Source organism: Trematomus bernacchii, unplaced genomic scaffold, assembly GCF_902827165.1.
Source record: "Trematomus bernacchii unplaced genomic scaffold, fTreBer1.1, whole genome shotgun sequence".
NCBI lineage: Eukaryota > Metazoa > Chordata > Actinopteri > Perciformes > Nototheniidae > Trematomus > Trematomus bernacchii.
In genome coordinates, this window is record NW_022987714.1 from 9,001,043 (window position 1) to 9,024,861 (window position 23,819).

Here is a 23,819-nt window from a genome sequence, read left to right on the forward strand (position 1 = left end):
GTGTAGACAACTTATCTTGTATGTGTGTGTGTATATACTGTATGTGTGTCTGTGTGTGTGTGTGTGTGTGTGTTTGTCCCGTCTGCTGTGGTTGCTGCATCGGGCCTGGTGTGGCTAATTAAAAGAATCCGCCTTGCATTATTCATGAGGCTGTAATTATACATTCCTTTTGCTGATCCCCAGTCAGAGGCATTCAAAATAGATCTGAGTCTCCCTGCCCCGCCCACCTAGGCCCTACTTTCTCTCTGTGTTTTGACTATATCTCTCCCAGCTTCACTCTATTTATCTATCCTTATCAGTGTTTCTCCATATCCCTGTCAATGGCCTCATTGTCGCAATTTTCTTTTTCTTTATTTTTTTTCTCCATCTCTCCTCTCATCCCTCTCTTATTCCTCTGACGTTGGTTTCATTCATGTTTGCTCTGATGTTCCCGTTTGGGATTAGTGCAGAACATTCCTCTGACAGTGTCACTCTCACTCAGCTCTTTGACCTAAACTCCAGTCACATCAGGCCAGAATTCAGAGTGGTATTTTATGAATCTGCAATGACATCTCTGCAGTAAGATTCAGAAGAAAGGAGATACCACTGTGTCTGATCAACTTAATGGGGGAGACTGCCTCCTCGCAAAAGGCGAACTCTCTTCCGCTGACCTTTCTGTTATTTGCATGTTTAATCCACAAAATCTGCAGCATCTGAGATTTTGTCTTGAGTGTGGATCTCTGGCAAACATGATAATATTGGTATATGTGTCATATGTTTCCAGCAAGTCAGCAACAACATCCAGGAACTTTTTGCACAGTCAAACATATGACAGCCTCAACTTCCTGAGCTATTTTGTGCTGTGCAATCACGCATTAGTTCCCTCTGGCAATGAGACTTGTTTGTCTTTCTGGCTAAAATAAGAGTGTATGAAGCTTGCATCTTCCACCGTGCAGGTGATGAGCTTCTGAGGACTCATTCGTACATATATTTACATGCTGATGAGGCTGATGCTGCAAGAGGGTGGGAGTTGTATAAGATCCGCCAATCCGAGAGCTTGTTAGATAACTAAGTGGTTACTGCCTTTTGGCAATTCTCTAAATCGTGCTTGCACTTGTATCAGAATGTATCAAATAGATTAACTGCCTTGAAGCCACCCAGAACTTCATTGCCTAACACAACATTTCATTCTGTTTGTATTTGTTTGGGCTATGTTATGTAAATGAAGTCGTGTACATGGAATTTGCGCTCCCACACCAATGTGCCCCCTCTACTTATAACCCAAACAGCCAAAAACAAACATTCACACCGTAATACAGTTTATATAAACTCGGGGAGGAAATGCTAGCTGCTGTAGAGAATACTTAGATGTTTAGTTTTAGCTTTTGTGGATACATTGTGTGTTTTAATATGGTCGATTTATCACAATAAGATGTCTGCAAATCTAACACTATTAACGCTACAGTGTAAATGAAAGGCAAATTGTGACCAGACACATTTTGCCTTGAATTGAGTAGTAAAATCAGAGGTTGTAATTGTATCTCAGAATATTCCGAGCTGTGCACCGGGTCACACATCAAGTCAATTGGCTTTCAGATGGAGAAACATTGATCATATCTGAACCATTGCTAATGATTTAAGTCTATATCATTTAAAGAGTGCATTCTCAATCAATTAACAGTAACTCCAAATAATTGTGAGACCACACGACTGTATTAGTTTTAATGAAGTGAATCACCCTTCAGCTGCATGTTCAAGAAGTCATCTAACTAACATCTCAAAGGTGCCCTTGAAAGATAAAAACAACTTCCACATTTCTGTCAGTGCCATTATTATTGTATTTACCAAAAGATCTCTGTTTTGTGCAGGGAGTTAACTTATAAAGGAGCTGTTGAGCAGATGTCTTATTTCATGCAGACTAAATAAACAGTTTTCTGTATGCATGCGTCAGTGTGCCTCCCTCCTCGCTCCAGCACTCCAGGGCTGATCTGCTCTTCGTGCTTTTGAAGCTGTTCTGTTGGTCTGGGCCTGTGTTCTTACTGAGGTTGTTGCTGTTGCTTTGGCTGGTAGGGTTTAGAGGGTTGCACAGGGATTGAGGCTGGGTAGACTAACGTCACGGCTGACTGGAAATGCAAAAATAGCAAAAGAGGAGGTGGAGCAATGGAGGAGATAGAGAGATTTAGTGAATGAGGAAACAGCGGTGAGAGAGACAGACAGCATGAGTGAGTGCATTCATTGATACTGTGAGCATTGTTTGATCTTTGACACGCTGTCTCCCTCCTGCACAGTGTGACTCAACAGCTGTCTGATGGTATATTCCCTCTCTTTCTCTCTTTTCTGGATTGATGAGAAGGAACAATTAGTCAGAAAAGTAGCTCAATAGAATAGCTTAGTCTTTTTCGATATAAACAACATTTGAAGGAGGGATCCACTACATGTCTCTTCTCTTAATAGATAAAGGCAATCTCATGTAATAGCTGCGTTTGTCACTTACAGTATGTACAAATTGTAATAAAGAATATAAAGTCTTCTATTCTAGTCACATCCTAAATAGCAGTTTATTATTACAGAAAGTACATTGAGAATGTTTGTCGGGCTAACAAAACAAAAGACAGCATAATTGACTTGTTGACTAATAGATATTCCTGTCATTAAGTCAGTCTGTGTGCTTTTCACTTGTGGTGAAGAACACCTAGAGATACAAAGGCAGACAGTGCACGGAGCAGTGGTGGTTGATGACAGGTCTTCAACTCCTTGCCCTTTGCCCCGGTGGCGGGGATTCCCACGCCCTGTTACAGGGGCTTTCCATATGGCCAGAAGAAGCTGGAAGAATAAGCCTCTCGTAACACATTGTGTTTCCTTGCAAACACTGATCTCAGTGCAGAGATGTAGCCTCCACGTAGAGCATTCAGGTTTAGAGAGCAGTAGCGGAAAGCAGCTCACAGATCTGTGCCTAAGGGCAACGAGCTTCTCAGAGCCAGCGCCTCGGGGAGAGGAAGCTAAGCCAGCATAAGCTACTACCATCTGCCGGCATTGGCTTAGGGCTTCTGAAAGATCAAGTTTAAAAGTGAGAGAGGTGCGCAAGTGGAGACATCTCTTTTCATCCTCCTCTCTCCTCTCTTAGTAGTCGCTTCCAGATGGAAACTAAGCTATCCAGTAATGATCTTTAACCGCATGAATGCCAGTGCTGTGATGACGCTGAAAACCTTGCGTGTGTGTGGCTCTGTAGATGTGTGTGTGATTAGAACTTAGAAGGATATCATAAACAGCCTAGGCTCAAGCAGGGTGTTCCTCTCCCCGGCTCTCATTCGTCTCAGATGAATGGAAGGGGAAATAGGACTTCCAGTCAGGGTCTTTCCTGCTCCTACCTGGATGTCCCAGCACTGCCAGATGATAAATCCATCTCTGATCGGCATGCTTCAGAAGCATGAGCAGGAAGAGCTTTCACTAACACGGAAGGAGACAGGTTTACTTGCACTGGGACTGAGGGTTTTTCTGGCTGCTCTGCAAGGATAAACAGCTTTAAGGGAAGGCAGAGGAAGGCAAACATAAACATGCCAGCAACTCGGCCCCTCGAAGCTCCCAAAATATTTAAAAAAGCGCAAAGCTCTTACTTTATAGTCTACTAAAGCTCATTCAGAAAAACTGCCTTGCTGCTACCACAAAGATCCGATGTTTCTTTCAACTTGGCTATAACACATGTAATTGACAACATCTTATAATATAAAATGATGGTGATAAGTACACAAAAAAGGCCCCCTGTACAGTATGTGTAAAGTTGAACATATTCTTTAAATCCCAAGGCCCAAAGCAACATGACTTATATATATCTTTGACAGGAAGTTCCTATATTTAAAAAGTTCAAATACATCAGCGCTTGTCATGAATATATCCTGACACTGCAAGTTCAGCTGTGATATGAAACACAATCACTTGTAAAGAGACAGTGAAGTGAGACAAAAAGCTCATTATGAAGTCAGTGCTGGCACATGGCTCAATGATGCAGAGCAGGAGTGGAACAGCCAGAATGTTTTTCTAAAAAAAGAGTTGATTACATTTTTACAACTCTGTGCAGATATTGTTGTTAATGAACTGTTTTCATTAGTAATGAGTTAGCGCACAGTCATGGTTTCCCGGCATGTTTTTCTTTCCTTCTCTCTTCCTTTTGTCACTTTCTTTCATTGACTATTCTGATTGTCAGTTATCCAGCCTGTCTCTCCTAAATGGCCGCCTCTGGACGCAGTCAGCTGAGCTTTTATCCAAAAATGTCACTATTCATCTCTGATTTGTCAAAGCCAGCAGTGGAAATGATTGAAACCATTACTTTAAAGCAATACAGCAGCTTTCAGCACGTGGCAGCCAAACTTTTCTCAGCTCTTGATGTTCACTGAGCCATGGACCTTCTGTGTCTTCCTCCAGCGATCCCTCAATCATTAAGCGATCATTAATCACAGAGTGGCATGGAAAGTAAAGAGTCCAGAGCCGGGATGGAGGCCTCGGGTCAGTCGATGGTGGCCCATAAGTCCCAGGCTGGTGTCATTATTCTGACATTGTTGTGAAGGCGAGAGCTTTTGGTGCTATTGATCTGGGAGGAGGAGGAAGTAGAGGAGAGATCGATGCACTCGCTGATTCAGTGGCGTTGCAAACTGAGGTCGACTGCACTGCCTGCTTTTGTCCATATGTGTGTTAATGAAAAGTATATAAGCGTACCGTATGTGACAATACCGGGCCGCAAGTGTCTCCATGGTCCAGTTAATAGATGACATACATGTAACACTCAGTACATAGTGCAATGCAACGGCTTTAAACGTACAAAGAAACCATCCAAATACATTTAGCATGCGTGTCTATAAACACTAGTTTGAAAAAGTTATTTTTATCTTTTATCCTCATGCAACTACATAACATCAATTTGAAATGTAATCCATTGGCTCACACACAGAATCATGCACGGACACTGGCAACTGCAGCCTTAATCTTCTCTGTATTCCCCCGCGAGGCTCGGATCCTTTGTGCTCTCAGTCAAAGCCTCGCGTTTGAAGCTGTGTTCAAAGACAGCCTATACCTGCTCTTCCCAGCCAGATCCAGACGAAACCCCTGTGTCTTCCAGGGCATCTCCTGGACATCCCTCCCCCCAAGCCTTGCCACTCCAGATTCAGCATGTTCACTCAGAGCTGAGAGAGAGTGTCCTCTGGTGTGTAGTCACAGACAGGTGAAAGGGGCACAGGGAGTATCAGGCAATCACCTCATTACAGAATATTAGAGAAAATGGGAGGCAGGGTTGATTATATGGGTCATGGAGAGTCAGAGGTGGATTAGATACTAACAACATACATGATACAAGCCGTAATACAATTATTGTGAGAATGTTTTGTTTATTTGATTGCGTGTTTCTCCTGTGGGAAGAGGATGTAAGAAGAGGTAGTTGGGGTTGAACGTTAGCAGGGAGGAATCATTGAGTATTATCCATTAGGATATTGTTTTAGTTTCTTTCAGGTGATGATGGTGGTTTAGAAATGATTAAAATGCGCTAATGGTGTCGAGGCTGAGCCATGCTTGTAGGAAGATACTGTAAATGTACTGTAACAATGATGGACAAGTCTTGGCAAACAACAGCATGTATGCACGCAACACCCATAATATGAACAGATCCGAATCCAAAAAGCTCCTGTTAGACAGATTTGTAATGCTGCATTGCTGCTGGGTCTGAATAGGTGAGGAATTAAGTTTATCGAGGAGCATATGCCTGCTATTCTTTCACCACCAGTGACTACAAATGATGACTTGAGCTTTTAAGTTAATGTTTTTCAAATGTGTTTTTACCATTTCCATTAGTGCTATTGTTGTTTGAAGTCATGGCTTTTATGTGTGTGGTGTAAAAGAGGCTTATGTCTTGTGTGTCCCTTTGTATTATGTACTAAACTTTCTTGTGAGAGTTCATTCCAATCCTTAAAGTGGTTGTAAAATCCTAATGTGCTGTCTTCCCCTGCACATTTCCCCCTTGCTAATGCATCCTCAGTTTGCAACAACACAGGCCTTGTAGCAAGATGGATAGAGAGGCAAATAATCCAGTTAACTTTTCATGTGTTTGCAGGCAGATATTTTCTCTTTAATGTGTTTATCATGACTTATGAGCTTCTCTATAGCAGCCATTAACATATGATTACCATCACAGGGCTAATGGCTTTGTCTGTTGTTCCCCTTCCTTCTCAACTGCTTTATCCCCTTTTTCTAAATCTTTCTGCATATTTTATATTCTTCTTTTTAGAATTTGATTCCTTCCTATCTCTTGGTCTGCTCTCCGTCATTCTCTCTCTCTCTCTCACGCCTCCTCTCCTCCATGTGTCTCCACTCTCGGCCCCCGCGGCCCCTCATCTCCCAAGCCAGAGCCTCACGCCCACTCAATGCTCTCCATTATTGCTTAATTATCTGTGGCCTGTCATTTGAATAATGTTCTATTCCTGATTCTCAATCTTTTTCACTTTATCTATCCCTTCATCTTCCACGTTCTCTTTTCTGTTTACTTCGTTTCTTTGTCTCATACTCTATCTGCCTTTGCTCATTCCCCTCCTGAATCGATGTTGTTTCTGTTGTGTCAGGAAAGCTTGGTTATGCATACTTATCTCCCCCCACTTGTCCAAGTCCATTGACTCTCCTCTTCTGCCGGTTAATATAGAGATCAAAGTGGGAGAGCGAGCTAAAAGTCTGAATCATGTCTGTTTGATGAGGGACGTTACTTCTCTGCAGCAACATGCTTCTTATAGTAACTGAACCATTTCGGTCTTAGGCACATCGTTGTTACACTTGTTAACTTAATCCCACCATCTACGTCTCTGCCAGCACGGGAGTGGCAAGAAATCAAAGCCTTCAAATTATTCCACGTCCGTATTTTTATAAATTCTGTGTGCCAGCCATTGGGAGAGCTCAAATGCTGTAGTTTTCTGAGTCAAAAATCGTCTTCTAACGTCTCCAAATCCCGGCAGCACCGTGGGGCCATTGGGGAAATCAATAATAGAGACCCGCTATTTGTTTGTGTTTGGGTGTGTGTTTGTCTTAGCTTGTAAGTAAACTATCTGATGCAAACATTTTTCGATTGTGTGTGCAGCTCTGTGGTCCCTGGCAGAAAATGGATTGGTGCTGTTGTCATGGCTCCCCTGTATCAAATACACACCACTTTGTTCCAGTGTAACTGTGTACTCATTGGGGTATCCCTGCTTGTTTTCTACAGTGTTTGTGGCTGATAGTTTAACTTGGGATACCTGGGGACACTTAAGCAGGGTTTTGCTTCTGTGGTTCTGTGGCGAATTACAGGATTTATGAAGTGCGGGTTTTGTTTCGTCAGTAACGCGAGTGCAGAAATGAACTGTGTGAATCCCAATAGAGCTGACTGGCGCTGCGTGTCAAACTATCAAATCTATTTTCATGCATTGATGTTAGTCTTGTAAAGCAAAGGGAGCACTTTTCGTAGGATTGTTAAAATGTGTGTAAAAAGTGTCTTACTGATATACACTCCTACAGTTTTTAGTGCATTGTTGCGTCATTCTTGTAATTTTGGAGCGGTGGCCAATAATGAATCCCATTGAAAGACTGACCTTTGTGTGTTAACACTAGCTTTCATTGTCTGTTTGAGTTAACTCGACACAACTGCATGCAAGCAATTTAGTACAAGGAATCAATAACACAAATGGCCTGCTTACGTACTGCCTTTATGACTTAAATACACCCCAGAGGGCAGTTTCTTTAAGGAACTGTCCACACTTCAGAAGTCATTATCAGCATTATGTAAATTGCCGTTAGACATCAGTTTGTATAAGTAATAAGCTAAAGAAACATGTTGTTTTCTTCACACATCATTTTAATGAAATGTCATTGCATAATGCACTGTAAATTCACTCCAGTGCCTAATGATGCATCCTTTGCTATCTTGGTGTCATCTGATCACACGTTGTCTTACTGTCAGTCCTGCAAGTGTTTGACCTACTAAAATGTGTGTTTCTTGTCTGTTTTCACAGGGTTGGTCAAGCTGGGAATCCACTGTGTAACATGCCAGAAAGTCGCCATAAAGATTGTCAACCGTGAGAAACTCAGCGAGTCAGTACTAATGAAGGTAAGGTCACAGCTTTCAGATCTTTCAGATTAACAAATAAGGTTTGAAGTAGTACGGTTTAACCTCTTATGAAGTACAAGTCTTTGGGTGTTTGATCATTCCTCTCTCTCCTAAATATTAATAGTAAGCGACTTGGCTGACAAAAGCAACACAAAAGTTGTACTGTAACTGAATGTCCCTCAAAGATCAACATCTTTTATACTTAAAATTGCAATCAGCGTGCACACACATACAAAAAAAAAGATGCATGAGAAAAATACAAGGACAGCTTGAGTGGGTTTGGAGTTTATATTTAAATCATTGGCTGATCTTGCAAATGGTTAAAATATGAGTGACTTACATCAAAAGCCTCATGAAGAGTGAAATCACAGGTTGGGTCCTTTGAAGCAGCTGATTTCCATCCTTTTCAAATACTGAACTGAAGTAGTCAGCTGTTTAGCTCCCCTGCCAGGAGGCAAAGCCCCCAAGAAACCTTTGGGTAACACAACAATAACGCAGCTTTCTGAAATTATAATTACTTTACCCTCACTCCGAAGCGCTTCAAAATTGTCCTGGTGAAACACTCCTATTCATAATGTTGCTGTTTTCCACACAGCGCGGTTTTGAACGATACGATAGGGATTTTTTTTCTTATTACGTCCCCGGGCTCCTGCTGGGCAGCTCTATTCAGTGCCCGCGCGAAATTGCCATGCTGCAAAAATTGGCCCTTGAGTTGATGGAATTGTTGTAAAGAAAGCAAAAAGAGCGGCAAGATGGAGGACAACAAGATGCTACAACCTGAAAATGGTCTTTCTCAGGACACACGCAGAGAGGAGCGCCTACTGTAATTGCTTGCTTATGAGCTGGAAGAGTGGCTGCAGATGGGTTTACTCACAGTAAAGGTTATCTGCAAATGGAAAATCCCTCATTTTGTATCACTTCTTCAGCAGCATCATTACACTTACACAGATGAAATGCTCTCTGTGCTGAGTGCTCAAATATTGCTGTTTGATAAACAGTCGGTATTAATCAGCTTCTTGCTGCGTCAGTGTCTCCCCGACTTTCCCTCACTCATCGCTGTCTTACTCCCTAAGTTGCTCTCTTTCACGTATTGGCACCACATGCAGTCTAATGCTTCCACGAGGGAAAGACGGGTCATTTCAGTTGCCTCAGCACTGAAGGAGTATTATTAGTTTTAGCAGCAGTAGTTGACGTAACATGTGACAGCAGAGAGGAAGGTAGCGGGATAATGTCCTCCAGCCAGGTGTTTCACATGGTGCTGTCCTGCAGATGAAATGATTTTAAGAATGCCAAACGCTGACAGCTTTCCGACAGGACCAAGACTTTTGCTGAAGCAGCAGTTCAGGGCCAATTACTGAACTCAGCCATTGTCACTGTTCTCTCAGCTGCTGGTGTGTTTGTGCGTGCGTGTTGCATGTGTGCGTCTGGATGGTGGGAGGTCCTCTGAAAAGAGACACTTTTCTTGTGACTTTGAGAGTGGATGCCAAAAACCTGAATCAATCACAATAATTCTGCATGTCAGTTTTTCAAACTGAGTTTTACAAATCATTGTTCTGTACGGCTGCCTCATCTTAGTCGAAAATGTTGCTAAGAATAAAACTGCAGACCAAAACGTCCTTAAGTTGCTTTGTCATTCTTTAGGTTATGATGACATCTCTGGTAGACAGAATATTTAAAGTGGTGCTTTCATATTTTTATTTGTGGAGGTACTTACACTGATCAATAAGTCGATACAACGTTTTAATGAGGACACACCTGATGTAGTGTAGGTTTTTTTGTCTGTCTTTCCTTTTTATATCTAGTGTGTGTGGCTATGATGAGCAATGCTTGTGCTGTTTGTCACCCAATGAATCACACGTATTGTTCAGTCGTTTGGAAATCTAGTTGATATACTGTTCACATGCAGTATTGTTGCAGTGTCAGCATTTCTCTGTTTGTGTGTACAGTGTGTGTGTATATTGATTTGTTCATTTGCTCTGAGATAATAATATCTCAAAGCCTATGTGTCGATTTATTTTGCATCTTTAATAAATTATGAGACTTGACCGATTAGTCAACACTTTTTGTGAGGTCCATTGTAAAAGTTCTCTATAAAACTGTACACTAAAGATAACAGTGGAACCCCACAGTGCCTGGACAGGTGTTTTCTGAATCCCAGCCACTTTAGCATATTCCCATAGTGTGGCATTGCACAGTATCATGTGTCTGTTCTCAGACCTGCCTGTGTGGCTGTCAGACTGTCAGAGTGATCGCGTTGCACTCCACTGCAAGACTCACACTGTGAAATGTCACCTTTTAATATGCTAATGTCTTGGGTCCCCGTGGTGCCATTAGGGGAGAATTTGACTCTCCTGGACAGGTGTGTGTGCAACGCATGCAGACACACACTGATACACACATATGGGCCGTACACTCGCATTTCGAGTGTGTGTACATTTGTCATACAGGCACACACTTATTCATATGTATGTGCACGTCCTCCATGACACACGTCGTCCCTCTACGTCTGTCCCTCCCCCGACTGGCCTTGGGAGTCAGGGGTCTGTGGAGACGAGGAGATGGGTTGAATTAATTATCTCCGAATCTGGCAGAGTCTTGCCTCCGCTCACTGTGTTGAACTTTGTATAACTAATGTTGAACTCTATAGTCCAAAGCCCCACAGGCTGCGACACTACGGACCGAAAAGACATTGAATTGTCACGGATAATAAATTAGTCTATGAACTTTATGTCAGTTTGTTACCAAGGAATGAGCCTTGACTACTTCAAAGAGCACATTTTTTTGTATTCACTTCTAGAAACCCTTACAATGGAGTAAGCTGAATAATGATATGAGTCTGTGGGATGTGGCTGCCCATCATGTTTGAAATGATGAGAGAGAAACGGACAGAAAGAGAATACGCAGTATGTGCACACATGACAGTATGTCAGCAGTCATTGGCTCTGAGGCCAAACAGAATGGAGCGCGGCGATCCGATACAAGGGGAAGGCCAGAACCAACACTGCATGTGTGAGTGTGTGTGTTTCTCTAGGGAAAAGTTAATGTTTCTGAATCGAAGCCAGCCCTTTTTTCTCTCTTGCTGCCATGCCACTATGCTGTGGGACTGTGGGAGGGAGGGCAAAGAGAGCAAGCCTCAGGAGAGAGGGATGGACATGCTGTGAGAAACCCTGCTGATACAAGATAACACTGACGCCTTAATAGGTACACCACTCCTCCACTCGTATGTCAGGAGTGAGTTTTGTTCTTGAACTATTAACATTCACACATATGGTGCGGCCAAGTCATTTGTATTACACCACATATGATGAGTAGGTGAAATCCTCCTTCTTGGCCACTTTCACAAAAAGGTGCTTGCATGTTCTTGAAAATTGAATAAAGAAATTAACCTTGTTAGATTCAGAAAAACATTCAGGAACATTGATAATTAGAGCTTGTGATGGTTTGAAAATGTTTCCAGCATTTTGGAACCGGCACATAAAACATAGTTCTCCTGCAGTATTTTAGTTTTAGAAAACAAAAGCCAACATGTAAAATGTCTCAATTTAATCGCTAATTTGAATACATCTCACCCACCTTCTTGCACTGCTGCAATGTTCAATTATTTATTTTAATGAAGTGATGTTATTTTTATCTTTGACCTGCTCTTGTGTGTCTTTTATTTCATGTTTAAAGCAGACACTATTTCTTCTTGGCCTGACCAAATCTCCCTGTGCACTGCTTTTGAACACCTACTGTTAAACTGATGGTCATATTGATGACATGGTGGGAAAAAAGTAGTATCTTGCCACTGCAGTTAACTATGGTCTGACAAGCTTCCCCTGAGAGCAAAGGATTTTCTGTACCATTTTTCATACCATATTAACTATCATTATGCTGAGTGGGGCAACTTCAGTAATCCGCAGTTTAGTCTCAGGGTGGGTTAAATTGTTGCTAGCCGCTAGCACTAACAACTAGCGGAGGGAGGGTATCTTTAGCATGCAGCAGTTGGTGGTTGCTGCTGATGCCTGCTCTGTCTCTCCCCTCTGAGCCAGTAAGCTGATGGCGGCTGCGGCTGCTGTTGGGATAAGAACAACTAATTAGCCAAAGTGACTCTCTCTCCTCCTGAAGCAGCACAACTTCAAAGTCACTCTACTGTCCCCCAGCCCAGCGAGAGAAAGGAAGAGAGGGAGAGGAGGGATGGAGAGCAGGATGAAGGGAGATAGAGTGCGGGGAAGAGTGTGTGTGTAGTGAGGGTTAGAAAGGATGGTGTACATGCATTTTGGAATACTTGGATAAATGTTTTGTGAAGTAGATATCGCTACACAGCTACAGTAGTTTTGATGGGTTTTTCAGCACGATGGGGTTACTTTTGGTTTTGTTGACTGTCCTTGATGTCAGTCATAACAATCCAGTTGAAAATGTGGGTGAGAGAAAGACAGTTTGGAGATGGAGAAGCCAGCAGTATAATTGCCCCCTGAAGCAAATAATTGAAGTGCTAAGGACATTGCTTGTAAGAACAACCGGGCAGGCCAGAGAATACAGAGATATTACAGAAGATGGCCTTAAAGAGAAGGCCAAAGAGGAGAAACACGTTTTTCCTTTCATTCTATAACCAAATCAGAACTGAACAAACATGAGGTAACGTTTCATTCAGAGGAGTTTGAATGCACATCATTTAAAATGAAGTCTCAGGACTCAAAGAGGCAGAGAAAGCAAGGTATAAAGATTGAGTACACCAACCGACAGGGATGGTGGTAGGCGGGTGAGGAGCAGAATGCCACGGCCACAGATGAATCATACAAGGTCTAATCTTGTTATCCCGACACCTCGCTGACAGCACTGTAGCTTTCTTTCTCCGCCATCTCTTCTCTTCCGCTCCTAATGATTATAGATTGGCCATTCTCTCCCATCTCTGTTGTGCCGCGAGTGGGTTGGATATAGAACGCGCACACGTTTAACTTGATGTGTGCATACGTGTTTGTGTGTGTCCACGTGTGCATGTGCCCGTGCTGCTGCGGAGACAACTCAGACACCCCTTAAAATAAATGGGTTTCATATGTTGTGCCCCCTGCGCGTTGATCCATCAGCTTTATATGGTGCTGAGCCAGAAGCCAGGGCTTAGCACACAGTTTGATCTTAACAGGCTGACTGCACAGAAAGACTTACCAACTCCGTCTCTCTGCTGTTAGCTTTCACTCCTTTCCGCCTGTTTAATGTATGTAGGCAATCAAATGTTGGGTGGATTTAAATATTTGCAATTTCAAAAGTCAAATAGTTTAACACGTAAGCAATGTTTTCAGTGTGGTGTGTTTGTAGAAGGATATCGGAAAAACCTACTGGCCCGATGTTCACAATAATTGTCAGAAAGGTATAGCACACGGCAGGAAAAAATCCATTACATTTTGGAGCGGATCCGAATCACAGGGGGGATACATTCATTATTTTCTTACTTTCATTAACTTTGAGAGAAGGCCTTGGCAAATTTCTCCGCTCTTCAAGTACCCTTCTAGTTTGAATATAGATTAAAGCTACACTGCAGAACAAAACGTTTTGAGTCAATACAGTGCATTCCAAGTAATGCTGTTTTATAAACTACTGACCAAACATTCTCCCTGAAAAAGTGCATTACCAATCTGTCCCTCTTCCTATTCTTACACAGTGTTTTTCTCTCCATGCCTTTTTCCCTTATAGCATTCTGTCGGAAGCTAAATAAGGAAATGGATTTCCTCCAACCTGTAATGTTTTACATAGCCCTTTGTATGTTATCAGTCAATAAGAAGGTCGCTCATCTTTCTACATCCTAATTTGCTTTCCAATCACCACTCCTAAATCAATATGCACTTTTTTTCCAGTCTTTATTGAGTGTTGACGAGGCTCTGCTGAAACGGAAATGGGGAATAGATTTTACCTACAGGGCACAACATGTTTGAAGATTGTAAAGAGATGTCAGCTTTCCTCCCTATCTGTGTCCCATTATCTTTCATGCTAAATACCATTGACTAAAGACACCAAACATTGAGTTTTACACACCCTGTACCCTGTAGCTTGTGATCCATCACATCCTGGAGAAAGACGTGTAGAACCGTTAGTGCTGCTGCTCTCTGTGGTGACAAAGCTCATCAAACACACACTGTGTTGTTTGACTGATTTTACCTCTCTCATATGTCTTATCGAGATAAAACAGAGATGCAGTGCAGACAAAATAATGAAATGGAGGATTGGGAGAACACAAGATGTAGCGGGATTCCCCATTGAGCTCAACAGGAAACAGACAGATGTCTAAACCGATGGCATTAGTTTCTCCTCTTCAAAGGCAGAAGCCGCTGTTTGTCAGATAAATGACAAAGCTTGGTTTGATTCTTTGATTTGTTGATGCTTTTGGTTTTCCACTTTTCCTTTGTGAGGAAAGGGCCCGTTTTCATGAAGCTATTTTACCTGTAAATGTATTTGTGGTTTCATGAGGAGATCAGCAAAGATCCCTTTAAAGTTTAGGTTCCTTTTTTATGTCTTTGAATGTCTTTGTTAAGCACTGGGATTTCCTACCTCTTCATACTGCCTGTGGACTCACTGAAGTGTATTTTGGGGGTGTTTCTTCTAAGCCACTAGGTAGCACACAAACACTTAACACGGTAATTGAATAGGTACATCATGTTCCTTGAGAGCAAAACAGGACTCTTTTTTTATTCTCAAACCTTTCATTTGTTTTCATATCATGTTGCTTCCAATTAAAGACAACAACTCCCAATGCCCTGCATCTCAACATGTTGCACATCATTATGGGCCCGTGAGTGATTTTATTCGATTTTATATTAGCCTGTGCCCTGTGTTAATGTGGGACATAAACCAGCAACAGTTTGCCCTTGCTTTAATTAACACTCACAAACACACAGATCCATACAAAGTAGCTCTGTTGGTATGAGTTGGAAATTGTTTAAAAAAGCGCAGAAACATTTGTTGTGTGTTTAATGTTTCATGATAAACTGTATCAGAGATTTGCATTTGCACAACTGATGGACAACAAAGTACTTCACAGTTTGTGACAACTGCCATCCCTCTGTTATCGGCAAAACTGTGATAAGTCTATTCATATTACCATGCCATTATATAACTGTGATTCATGTGTGTGTTTGCATGCAAGTCTGCGTGTGACAAGTGTACTTATGGGTGCATATCACACATACCATAAGTGACACCATGATTGACAGCTCCATGAACCTTGTCTAGCTGCTCAGTCACACACACACACACACACACACACACACACACACACACACACACACACACACACACACACACACACACACACACACACACACACACACACACACACACACACACACACACACACACACAACTCACCTTAAGGTTTTGTCTGTCGTCTTGCTGCAGGATTTGGTCAGTAATGGTCTCAGATCAGACAGGCAGGGTTGTGGGGTGAATCGCAGCTCGTGGACAAACATGACACAAAGAGCACTGCTAGCAATGCTTCTAACTGGCCCATTTGCAGGCACAAAAGACAATTTACATAGAGTAGAGTCGACTATACTCAGATTTGTTTAATATTTTGTTTATCACAATAAGTTGAAAAGTCACTGTAAAATCATAGTGATGGTTGATAGAAGTGCTATACCACTAATAGCCTAAATACTAATACTACTTGATGTCCTATTCGGAATTTCGGATTGGAACAAAGACAATTTTGCAATATAAATTGTTATGCATAGGACATGTATGCATATAACTAGAGATGGACCAATTTAACTCCGCTGTATTCAACACATTTCTTTATTTCTTGATTATGCTCTGAAATTGCTTCGATAAGGCTAAATCATTAATTTATAAACCAGGAATACATTTTTACTGCATTAAGCTGAATTTAGCTCCAAATTGGCAGTGTTAATGAGGTTGGGAAAGATCCTGATATATATTTGTTGGCTTTTTCAATCAGTGTGTGAACTTCTAAAGCAAGACACTTTTATCTTCATCAGCTCCTTCTTCATCCCTGTGGGGATGTTTGCTAATGACCCTGTTGTGCTGACGCTCTCTCAAGAACATGCTCTCTCTTTCTTTCCCCATCACTTAATATCACAAAGCATGTACTGCACATACAGGAACTGAATACTTTTGCACACATGGTTTGCCATTATTAGGGTCAATTAGTATTCATACGCAGAACCATCAGAGCACAAGAGTGTGCTTTTTATGTGGCAAAGACGTAGTGTAACACCTAATTAACAGAGCGGAAGCTATAACAACTCCCTGATTACATTATTAGAGCTATTTTGAACTTGCTTACGAAGTTTCTAGCTAATTTTGGTTATTTCAGTTGACCAGTCTTTCTTACTGACCTGTTGTCTGTCCAGTATTGACTCCCCCGCCCAGTTAACTATTGACCAGGTTCATGTGTCAATGCATAGGCCATGTATTCAAATGTAGTGATAATTAGTTGAGTGAGTTGATCACTGTTTGGTAATCAGTACTTTCCGCCTGAATTATTGCTTACATTTTCTTACTTTCTTTGTCTAAGTTGCTTTCACATAAATAACTTTACTTTAACACAGCACCAGTGTTGAAGTTGACATATATTTGCTTGTTTTATTTCATATTACCTTTTTTTTTATTGTGATCATCCATTTTCCAGTGGTTTAGTGTAGTGTTTTTCTCCATGTAAACAATTCTGTAATAGAACATTACAATGTTTCAACTTTACCTGCCAGTGCCAACATCATCTTCATTTGTAATACAATTATGCTTAATAAACTTTACACCTCATATCACATTTTCTTTCAGTTACAGTCCAATAGACTGCAACATTTAATCACCCACATTTACATTATTGGTATTTTAAGGTTGGCATCAAAAAAGAAAAATATCCTTTCAGCAAGATAAGGTAGCAGATGGCAAATTTCTCCAGTGTCTATAGAGGATCCAATTTTCCTCTTCTGCACTTGGAAACACTCCCATCTACCTAAAATGCAAATATAGGCGACTTTAGATTATTACATTTACACTTTTTTAACTGATGTACTGTAGATGACCTTCAGATCTAATCATCACATTCAGTTCTGCACTCTCCCTCTAGTGTGAAAACCAGTTCATCAATTTACATTTTACATCTCCACACAAACCAAGGTCACCTTACCAATCCTCTCTTATGAGCCACGCAATGGACGAGTTGACGAAAAGACACTTTAGACGGCCAACACAAAAACATGGCTGCCAAAGGGATCCGCTGCCTCACTGATAAATCACTCATCTTCCTTTCGGCCTTTGCACAACAACCGCCATACACACACTGTTATGCGCACAAACACACATTTACCCTCTCCCCAGTCCGTCCCACTCCATCCCAACTATCAGCCCATGCAGTATGTTTGAGGAGGTTGATGATTATACACTCTGACCCCGGGGTGTGGAGGACCTCTGCCATTAGACTCTATTATGACCAAGGTTATCCAGGGACATGTCTGTTACTGTGGAATGATGTGGCCTGCCACTGGTCTAAGTGGCAGCTTGATGGATGTGTCAGCAGCACAAACACACATCATACACATTATTAGAGAGATGGAATGAGAGAAACGGAGAATAAATGATAGGATGATATGAAAGCAGGAAGAGTAGCAGGAGATTTGGTCTTACGTGGGAGCGGGTAATGAGGAAGATTTGAAAGGGTGGGAGATGGATAAAGGATAAGGACTAGCGAGCTAGCAGAGACTATGTCCACATCGATTTACATGTCTCTCGCATTGATCAGACTCCCCCGTGTAGGGAATTTACCTCGTCTTCACAAAGGATGACTGATACAGTGATTATCAGAAAGAACCTGCTGCGCTGACTGTGTATCCATGTGTGTTTGCGGGTGCGCATGCTTGTGTTTGTGAGGTCCACAGGGTGAAGGGAAAAGCGATAAACAGAGCAGGATGAAAGTAAGAGATTCGTTTTTTTCAGTTGAGCGACTTTGACTGGAATAGAATCATACAAATACGATTTTATTTAGTTTTGCTCTCAGTGGGACTAGCTCAAAAGCAGAAGATAACAAAACTACCTTAAGCGCACGCTCCCTCGTCAAATAATGTTAAATCCATCGCCACGAGCCTCCTCCGTCAATTTCGAAACCAATTTTTGATAAGCAGGTTCTCCCAGGAACACAAGTTAATATCATCTGGAAAAGTATTGGCCATGACCTGCACACCAAGAAGAGGAAGAGCACATGTGTGTGTGCGTGTGTGTTTGCCCTTGAAACATGATGTCCTTACCTCCTGCTTGCAAAGACTGACATACAGCGCTTTCAAACCACTAAACGCCTTCCAATTTACATGCATGGGTAAGCACATACACTAAGATACACACACATGCATACACACCAGCTTGGTTACCCTCTGTTCCTGGCAGAAAACACAGATTCTGCCCTACTGGCTCACTGACCGACATATGGATGGATGGAGGTGGCTCGCGGCTTGCCGTCATCAGAGGCGTGTGTGTACAGTGTGTGTGCATCATCGGTTAACGTGTCCACATGTCACAAGTGCGAATGGACGATGAGCTGACTGGCTTTGTCCGTGAGCCAGGGGCCAAGCTGTGCCGTCTCCTCCCCTTCTGCTCACTGACAGTTGGACCCACGTCTCCTTCTCTCTGGCCATTACCCCATCCATACCTTCCTTCCTTCTCCATCACCCAAATGTGATATGATATGTTATGATATGATTTCTCTACCAAACCCTACTCCCTGCAAACTATCATTGAGATTTTTTGATTTTTTTGCTAAGGACAAAAAACGATTAAATGTAACACACAGAAAGCAAGCTCTAAAAATGTGTATTAACAAGGTCTTAGATAAATATATTGACAACACAAAAATCTAATTTAATCTTAATAATTTAAGGACTTTTTTAGGATGTATTTTCTTTGTCTAATGGCTTTCTAAGTTGAGACTACATTATCTTTATATAATATCTGCTGTTGTGATATTACATTCATGAAATAGGTCATACTTGGATAACACTTTTATCATAAATTGGGAGTAGTCATAGTTTCTGAATTAAAGCTGGTGAGATGCAAATATTTCAATTGTTTAATGTTTTTGGAAGTTCTCTAAACGGCTTTAGAAAAATGTACATAACATTACATTGCATTTAGCTGACGCTTTTATCCAAAGCGACTTACAATAAGTGCATTCGACCAAGAAGATACAAACTTGAAGAAAACAGAATCATATAAGTACGTCAGGTTTCATAGAGCCAAAACATATAAAGTGCTACTCAACTGGCTTTACATAAGCCAGTCCTTTGTTAGTATATAAGTGCTTTGTTAGAAATTCTTTGTTAGTAATTCTATCGCTCGAAGTGGAGTCGAAAGAGATGAGTTTTCAGTCTGTGCCGGAAGATGTGCAAGCTTTCTGCTGTCCTGATGTCAATGGGGAGCTCATTCCACCATTTTGGAGCCAGGATAGCAAACCGACGTGTTTTTGCTGATGGGAACTTGGGTCCCCCTCGTAGTGCGGGTGCAGCGAGCCGTTTGGCTGATGCAGAGCGGAGTGCACATGCTGGGGTGTATGGTTTAACCATGTCCCGGATGTAGGAAGGGCCAGATCCATTCACATCATGGTATGCAAGTACCAGTGTCTTGAAGTGGATTCGAGCAGTTACCGGAAGCCAGTGAAGTGAGCGGAGGAGCGGCGTGGTGTGGGAACATTTAGGAAGGTTGAAGACCAGACGAGCCGCTGCATTCTGGTTGAGCTGCAGAGGTCTGATGGCTCATGCAGGTAGACCAGCCAGGAGGGAGTTGCAGTAGTCTAGGCGTGAGATGACGAGAGCCTGGACCAGAAGTTGAGTCGCTTTCTGGGTCAGGAGGGGACGTATCCTCCTAATGTTGTAAAGAGTGTATAACATTACATTTTATTTCATTTGACACTTTGTATATAATCAGGACAATTATAAAGGTTGTGAAGAGAGCATTTGTCCACAGAACAAATAACACCAAACAACCCTTCAGAATGTTATTATTCATTTGTTATTAAAATCCTATTATGAAATCTTATGAAAAGGTCTAGCAATATTGTTAAAAATAAATATCAGTCAGATACTTCTATCAGCTCCTTGACTATCACATGCTTGTTGCTCCTCATATCACCTTACCTGTTATCATGTCACTCTCTGTGGGCTGTGTCATGCGCGCGGCTGCTAAAAAGGTTATTATTTCCCGTGTTGTGTTAATTAGCAACAAAAGAGGCTGCAAAACTCAGGGGGGTGAGCTGGCACTGCTCTCTTTCTGTCTGTCTCCTCTTCATTTCTCTTTTGGTCTTCTCCATTGCAAATAATTACATGGCTTATTATGCCTTATCCCTCTCACATTCACTCATCCTTTCTCTGTCCCTCTTTTGTTTTTCTATCCATCCAGCAGCTCTTGCACGCGCTGTAGCTCCCATGTTAGCATATAGCCACCCATGTCTTTTTATCTGACACACATGGCTGCCCTGTTGACTTTGATCCTCAGAACTCAGTATCAAGGGACCATTCACTCGCTCGCCTGGGGGAGGTGACAGAAATGTCTGTGTTTTCCTTCAGTGTGCATGAGAGGGAGAAAGAGAGCGAGAGGCAATAAGTGGAGAGTGAGAGATGACAGAGCCTGTGATCCAATATTTTCCTCTGTGAGGTTTTGGAATGGTTTCTCTGTTCGGTTGCCCTGTGACATGTGTGACATGAATCTAATCTCTTTGTGTCTTTGTTGTTGCCTGGCTGTCTGTGATCCTCCGTCCTCTTTCTCTGGACTCTTAGACACATAGATGAAACTATTGACGTCGCCAGTCATTTGTTTGCTCGTCCATTCAGCCATTCAGATCCAGGGCTGTAATTTAAAGAATCAATAGCGAGCTGATGGAACTATGCTAAACTGGCTTTCATCCTTTGAATGGAAAGTGACACATGTGAGCTTTAGTGACTGCTTTGCCTCATTTATCCATGTAGCTCCAGTATTCCCAGTATCCCTCTCACACATAGTTATTCTTTTCTATTATAAAATACCATCTGCACCGGCAAATTACACCATAATTACAAGTAATACATCACATCAGACCTACTTTGAAAAAGAACAACATCACAATTAAATACCAGTTAAAATAAAATGGCTTTTAATCCACAGGGTACGAATGCAGTTTCTTAAAGCCTGGCAGTATGATGTCATATTTTCATTTCATCACATGTAATTTGTAGTTTTCATCCTAACCGGAATCATCTCTGCATTCCCACATATTTCATAGGACAAATTACAGTATCTACCTGTCCAATAGCAAATATTGATTATTGTCAGTTTTCAAAATCTTGTTCAATCTCTGGTTTCTGATCAGGTGTTTTATCCTTCCTTTTTCTTACTCTTTTAACCCTGTTTTTTTTGGGAAAATATGTAGCAAATTGGCAATACATTGAACTGTTAAACGCAAGAAAGATGACAAGAAAAGGTGTGTGTCCATCTGACCAACTGGCCATTTGTCCAACTGGCCATTTGTCCGTGTGCCTTAGTGCTTTCGTCTGTGTGTGTGTGTCGGTGAAAGGTGTCCAAGCGCCTGCTAATAAAGGCTTAATGAAGTGCAATGGAGATATGGAGAGAGCTGTCCGCACTCACAGATGTGAAACTTAATGAGAGAGTGTGCAGCCATGTACAGGAGCCAGGGACGAGGATGACCACCTGGTATTTATATTAGCATGAAGTTATGTAGGTGTTAGATGAATCTGTGTGTTTGAGGCTTTGATAAGAAGTTTGTGTGAAGAAATGCAGTTGTTATTGTTGTTGTTCTAGCTGTCTCACTTGCTTCCTTTTTCACTAAAAGCATGTGAGGTGTCAATGTATTTCTCAGATAATTTATTTTGACTGACAATTGTACGTTTATAATGGAAACTGTTGACTGTATTATACTAGAAAAAAGACAGGGTTGCTCCACAGATTTACATTAGTGTGTTAATCAACAGCTAATCTTGCAATAAGAAGGCAGTTGTACAGTTAATTCTTCACATTAAGCCTCATTTCTCTTATTTCAATTAAGTAAAAGGAGGCGCTTAGAGGAAGCTTAGGAAGCCAGCTGCTGGCTCTGTAGCATTTCGACAGCTCATCTCTCCCTGAGTCCTGGGTAGCATTAGTCTCTCTGCAGGGAACCTTGCTGCCAGCTAGCTCGCTATAGCCTCCATGGGTTCATTCTTAACAACGCACCTCAGCCTCAGGTGAAAAAGTGGCATGGTGTGCCGCTGCTGATAGCGTTCATTAGTCTCCGGATTAGCCCTGATTAGCCTAGCCGGTACTCCCACTGATACTCCATGCTAATGCTAATTACGCATTTACCATTTTACCCTTTCTACACAAGCTGTGTGCCTTGTTTTATTAGCTTTATATTCTCCCATGACTTCTTCTTGGCTGTGGCCTCAACACGTGTTGCTCTGCTCTGCATTTCTTCTCTTCAGTGACTGATAGTTAAAGAGTGAAGATAGGGATGCTGCTATTTCTGGCAAAAAATAATCATCAAAAGTGTGTCAAGATGGGGTACCTGAGCTGACAGTAATCAGTAATACAGGCTGTTCTGGAATGAAAAACAATGTGAGAGCATAATTAAGAGGGAGGATCCTGATTTTACGCTCGGTCAAGCGTTCAGCTTTGTGGGAGTTTAACACAAACTGAGTTAGCTGGCAGATCAGAGCTTTGACTTCATTCCCCATGAGTGTTCATAAAGTTAAGCCACGATGAATGTGACATTAAAGCTGCCTGAAAGCTGTCACAGGCAAGGGACAAAGTGAAATTGACTTTGATGAGATTGAGATGAGGCAGAGGAGCCTCCACCTCACACTGTCCTTTCATCCTCTTCATCGTCAGACAAAGCTGAACACAGAGGGTGGACAAGAAAGGTGAAGGAGAAGGAGGAGCCGATAACTGCAAGAGGAGCAGGAGAGCAGCACAGGGGGCTGAAGATTAGCTGGGGCTCCTGTCGAAGTTGGTTCCATGCTGATTTTCAGTGGCAGCTGTACATGCTGACTACCACTCTCCTGAGATGCTGACACAAATCCAAACTGATGCTCGATTTTCGTGAAATTCTGCTCTCACCGTACACACAGTACAGTGTATTATGTCTCTCAGCAGTTCTGTAAGCAACAGCAAAAAAAGAAGTTGAACCTGGACATGGCAGGAGTTTAGAGTATACAGTATGTACAGCCACAGTCTCAAACTGACTGCAGGAAAAAATTGCCTCTTTTTCAAGATGCTGATGTCCCTGTGTTGACATTTTGACCTCAACTCAACCACAGGCTGGTACTCTTAGTAGACAGATATGTTCAAATGGGGGATGTCTGACTCTGACAGGTTATTCAACTTCATGTGTTCTATCAAACCAAGTTCATTTCTGCTCTCCTCAGGGAAACCACTGGCCTATGTAATGTAATTGCAAAAAGGGGCTTGTTTTATGAGAGAGGAGGATCACTATTTTTGCGAGATAAGACATACTCAACCTGTTTAAATTCAGTTTTAGAAGAAAACTACATTTTCCACCTAAGATAGCTGTGCTGGATGCCTGGAGTGTGGTCAAAGCCTATCTCTGTCCTTGCCGCCAGTAGAAAGTGCAAGTCAGCGTCTTTCATTCTTATTCCCTCTAAGCTCCTATGCTGGTTGTGTGAAGTGCTATTACAGATTGCTGCCTCTCAGATTTATCTCTCTAAGCGACCTTCTGTTGACCTCAGAAAAATGATTGCCGAGAACTCGTCATAGGCTGTGTTCGGGTCAG

At 41.9% G+C, this 23,819-nt stretch overlaps 1 protein-coding gene across 1 annotated transcript in view; it reads left to right on the forward strand.

The window, feature by feature from the left end:
* Positions 1-23,819, forward strand: part of brsk2a (BR serine/threonine kinase 2a) — a 166,885-nt gene that overhangs the window by 89,809 nt on the left and 53,257 nt on the right. The window contains exon 2 of the mRNA XM_034141751.1: positions 7,992-8,086. Within this exon, the coding sequence (XP_033997642.1) occupies positions 7,992-8,086 (95 nt within the window). The remainder of the gene's footprint in view (positions 1-7,991; positions 8,087-23,819) is intronic.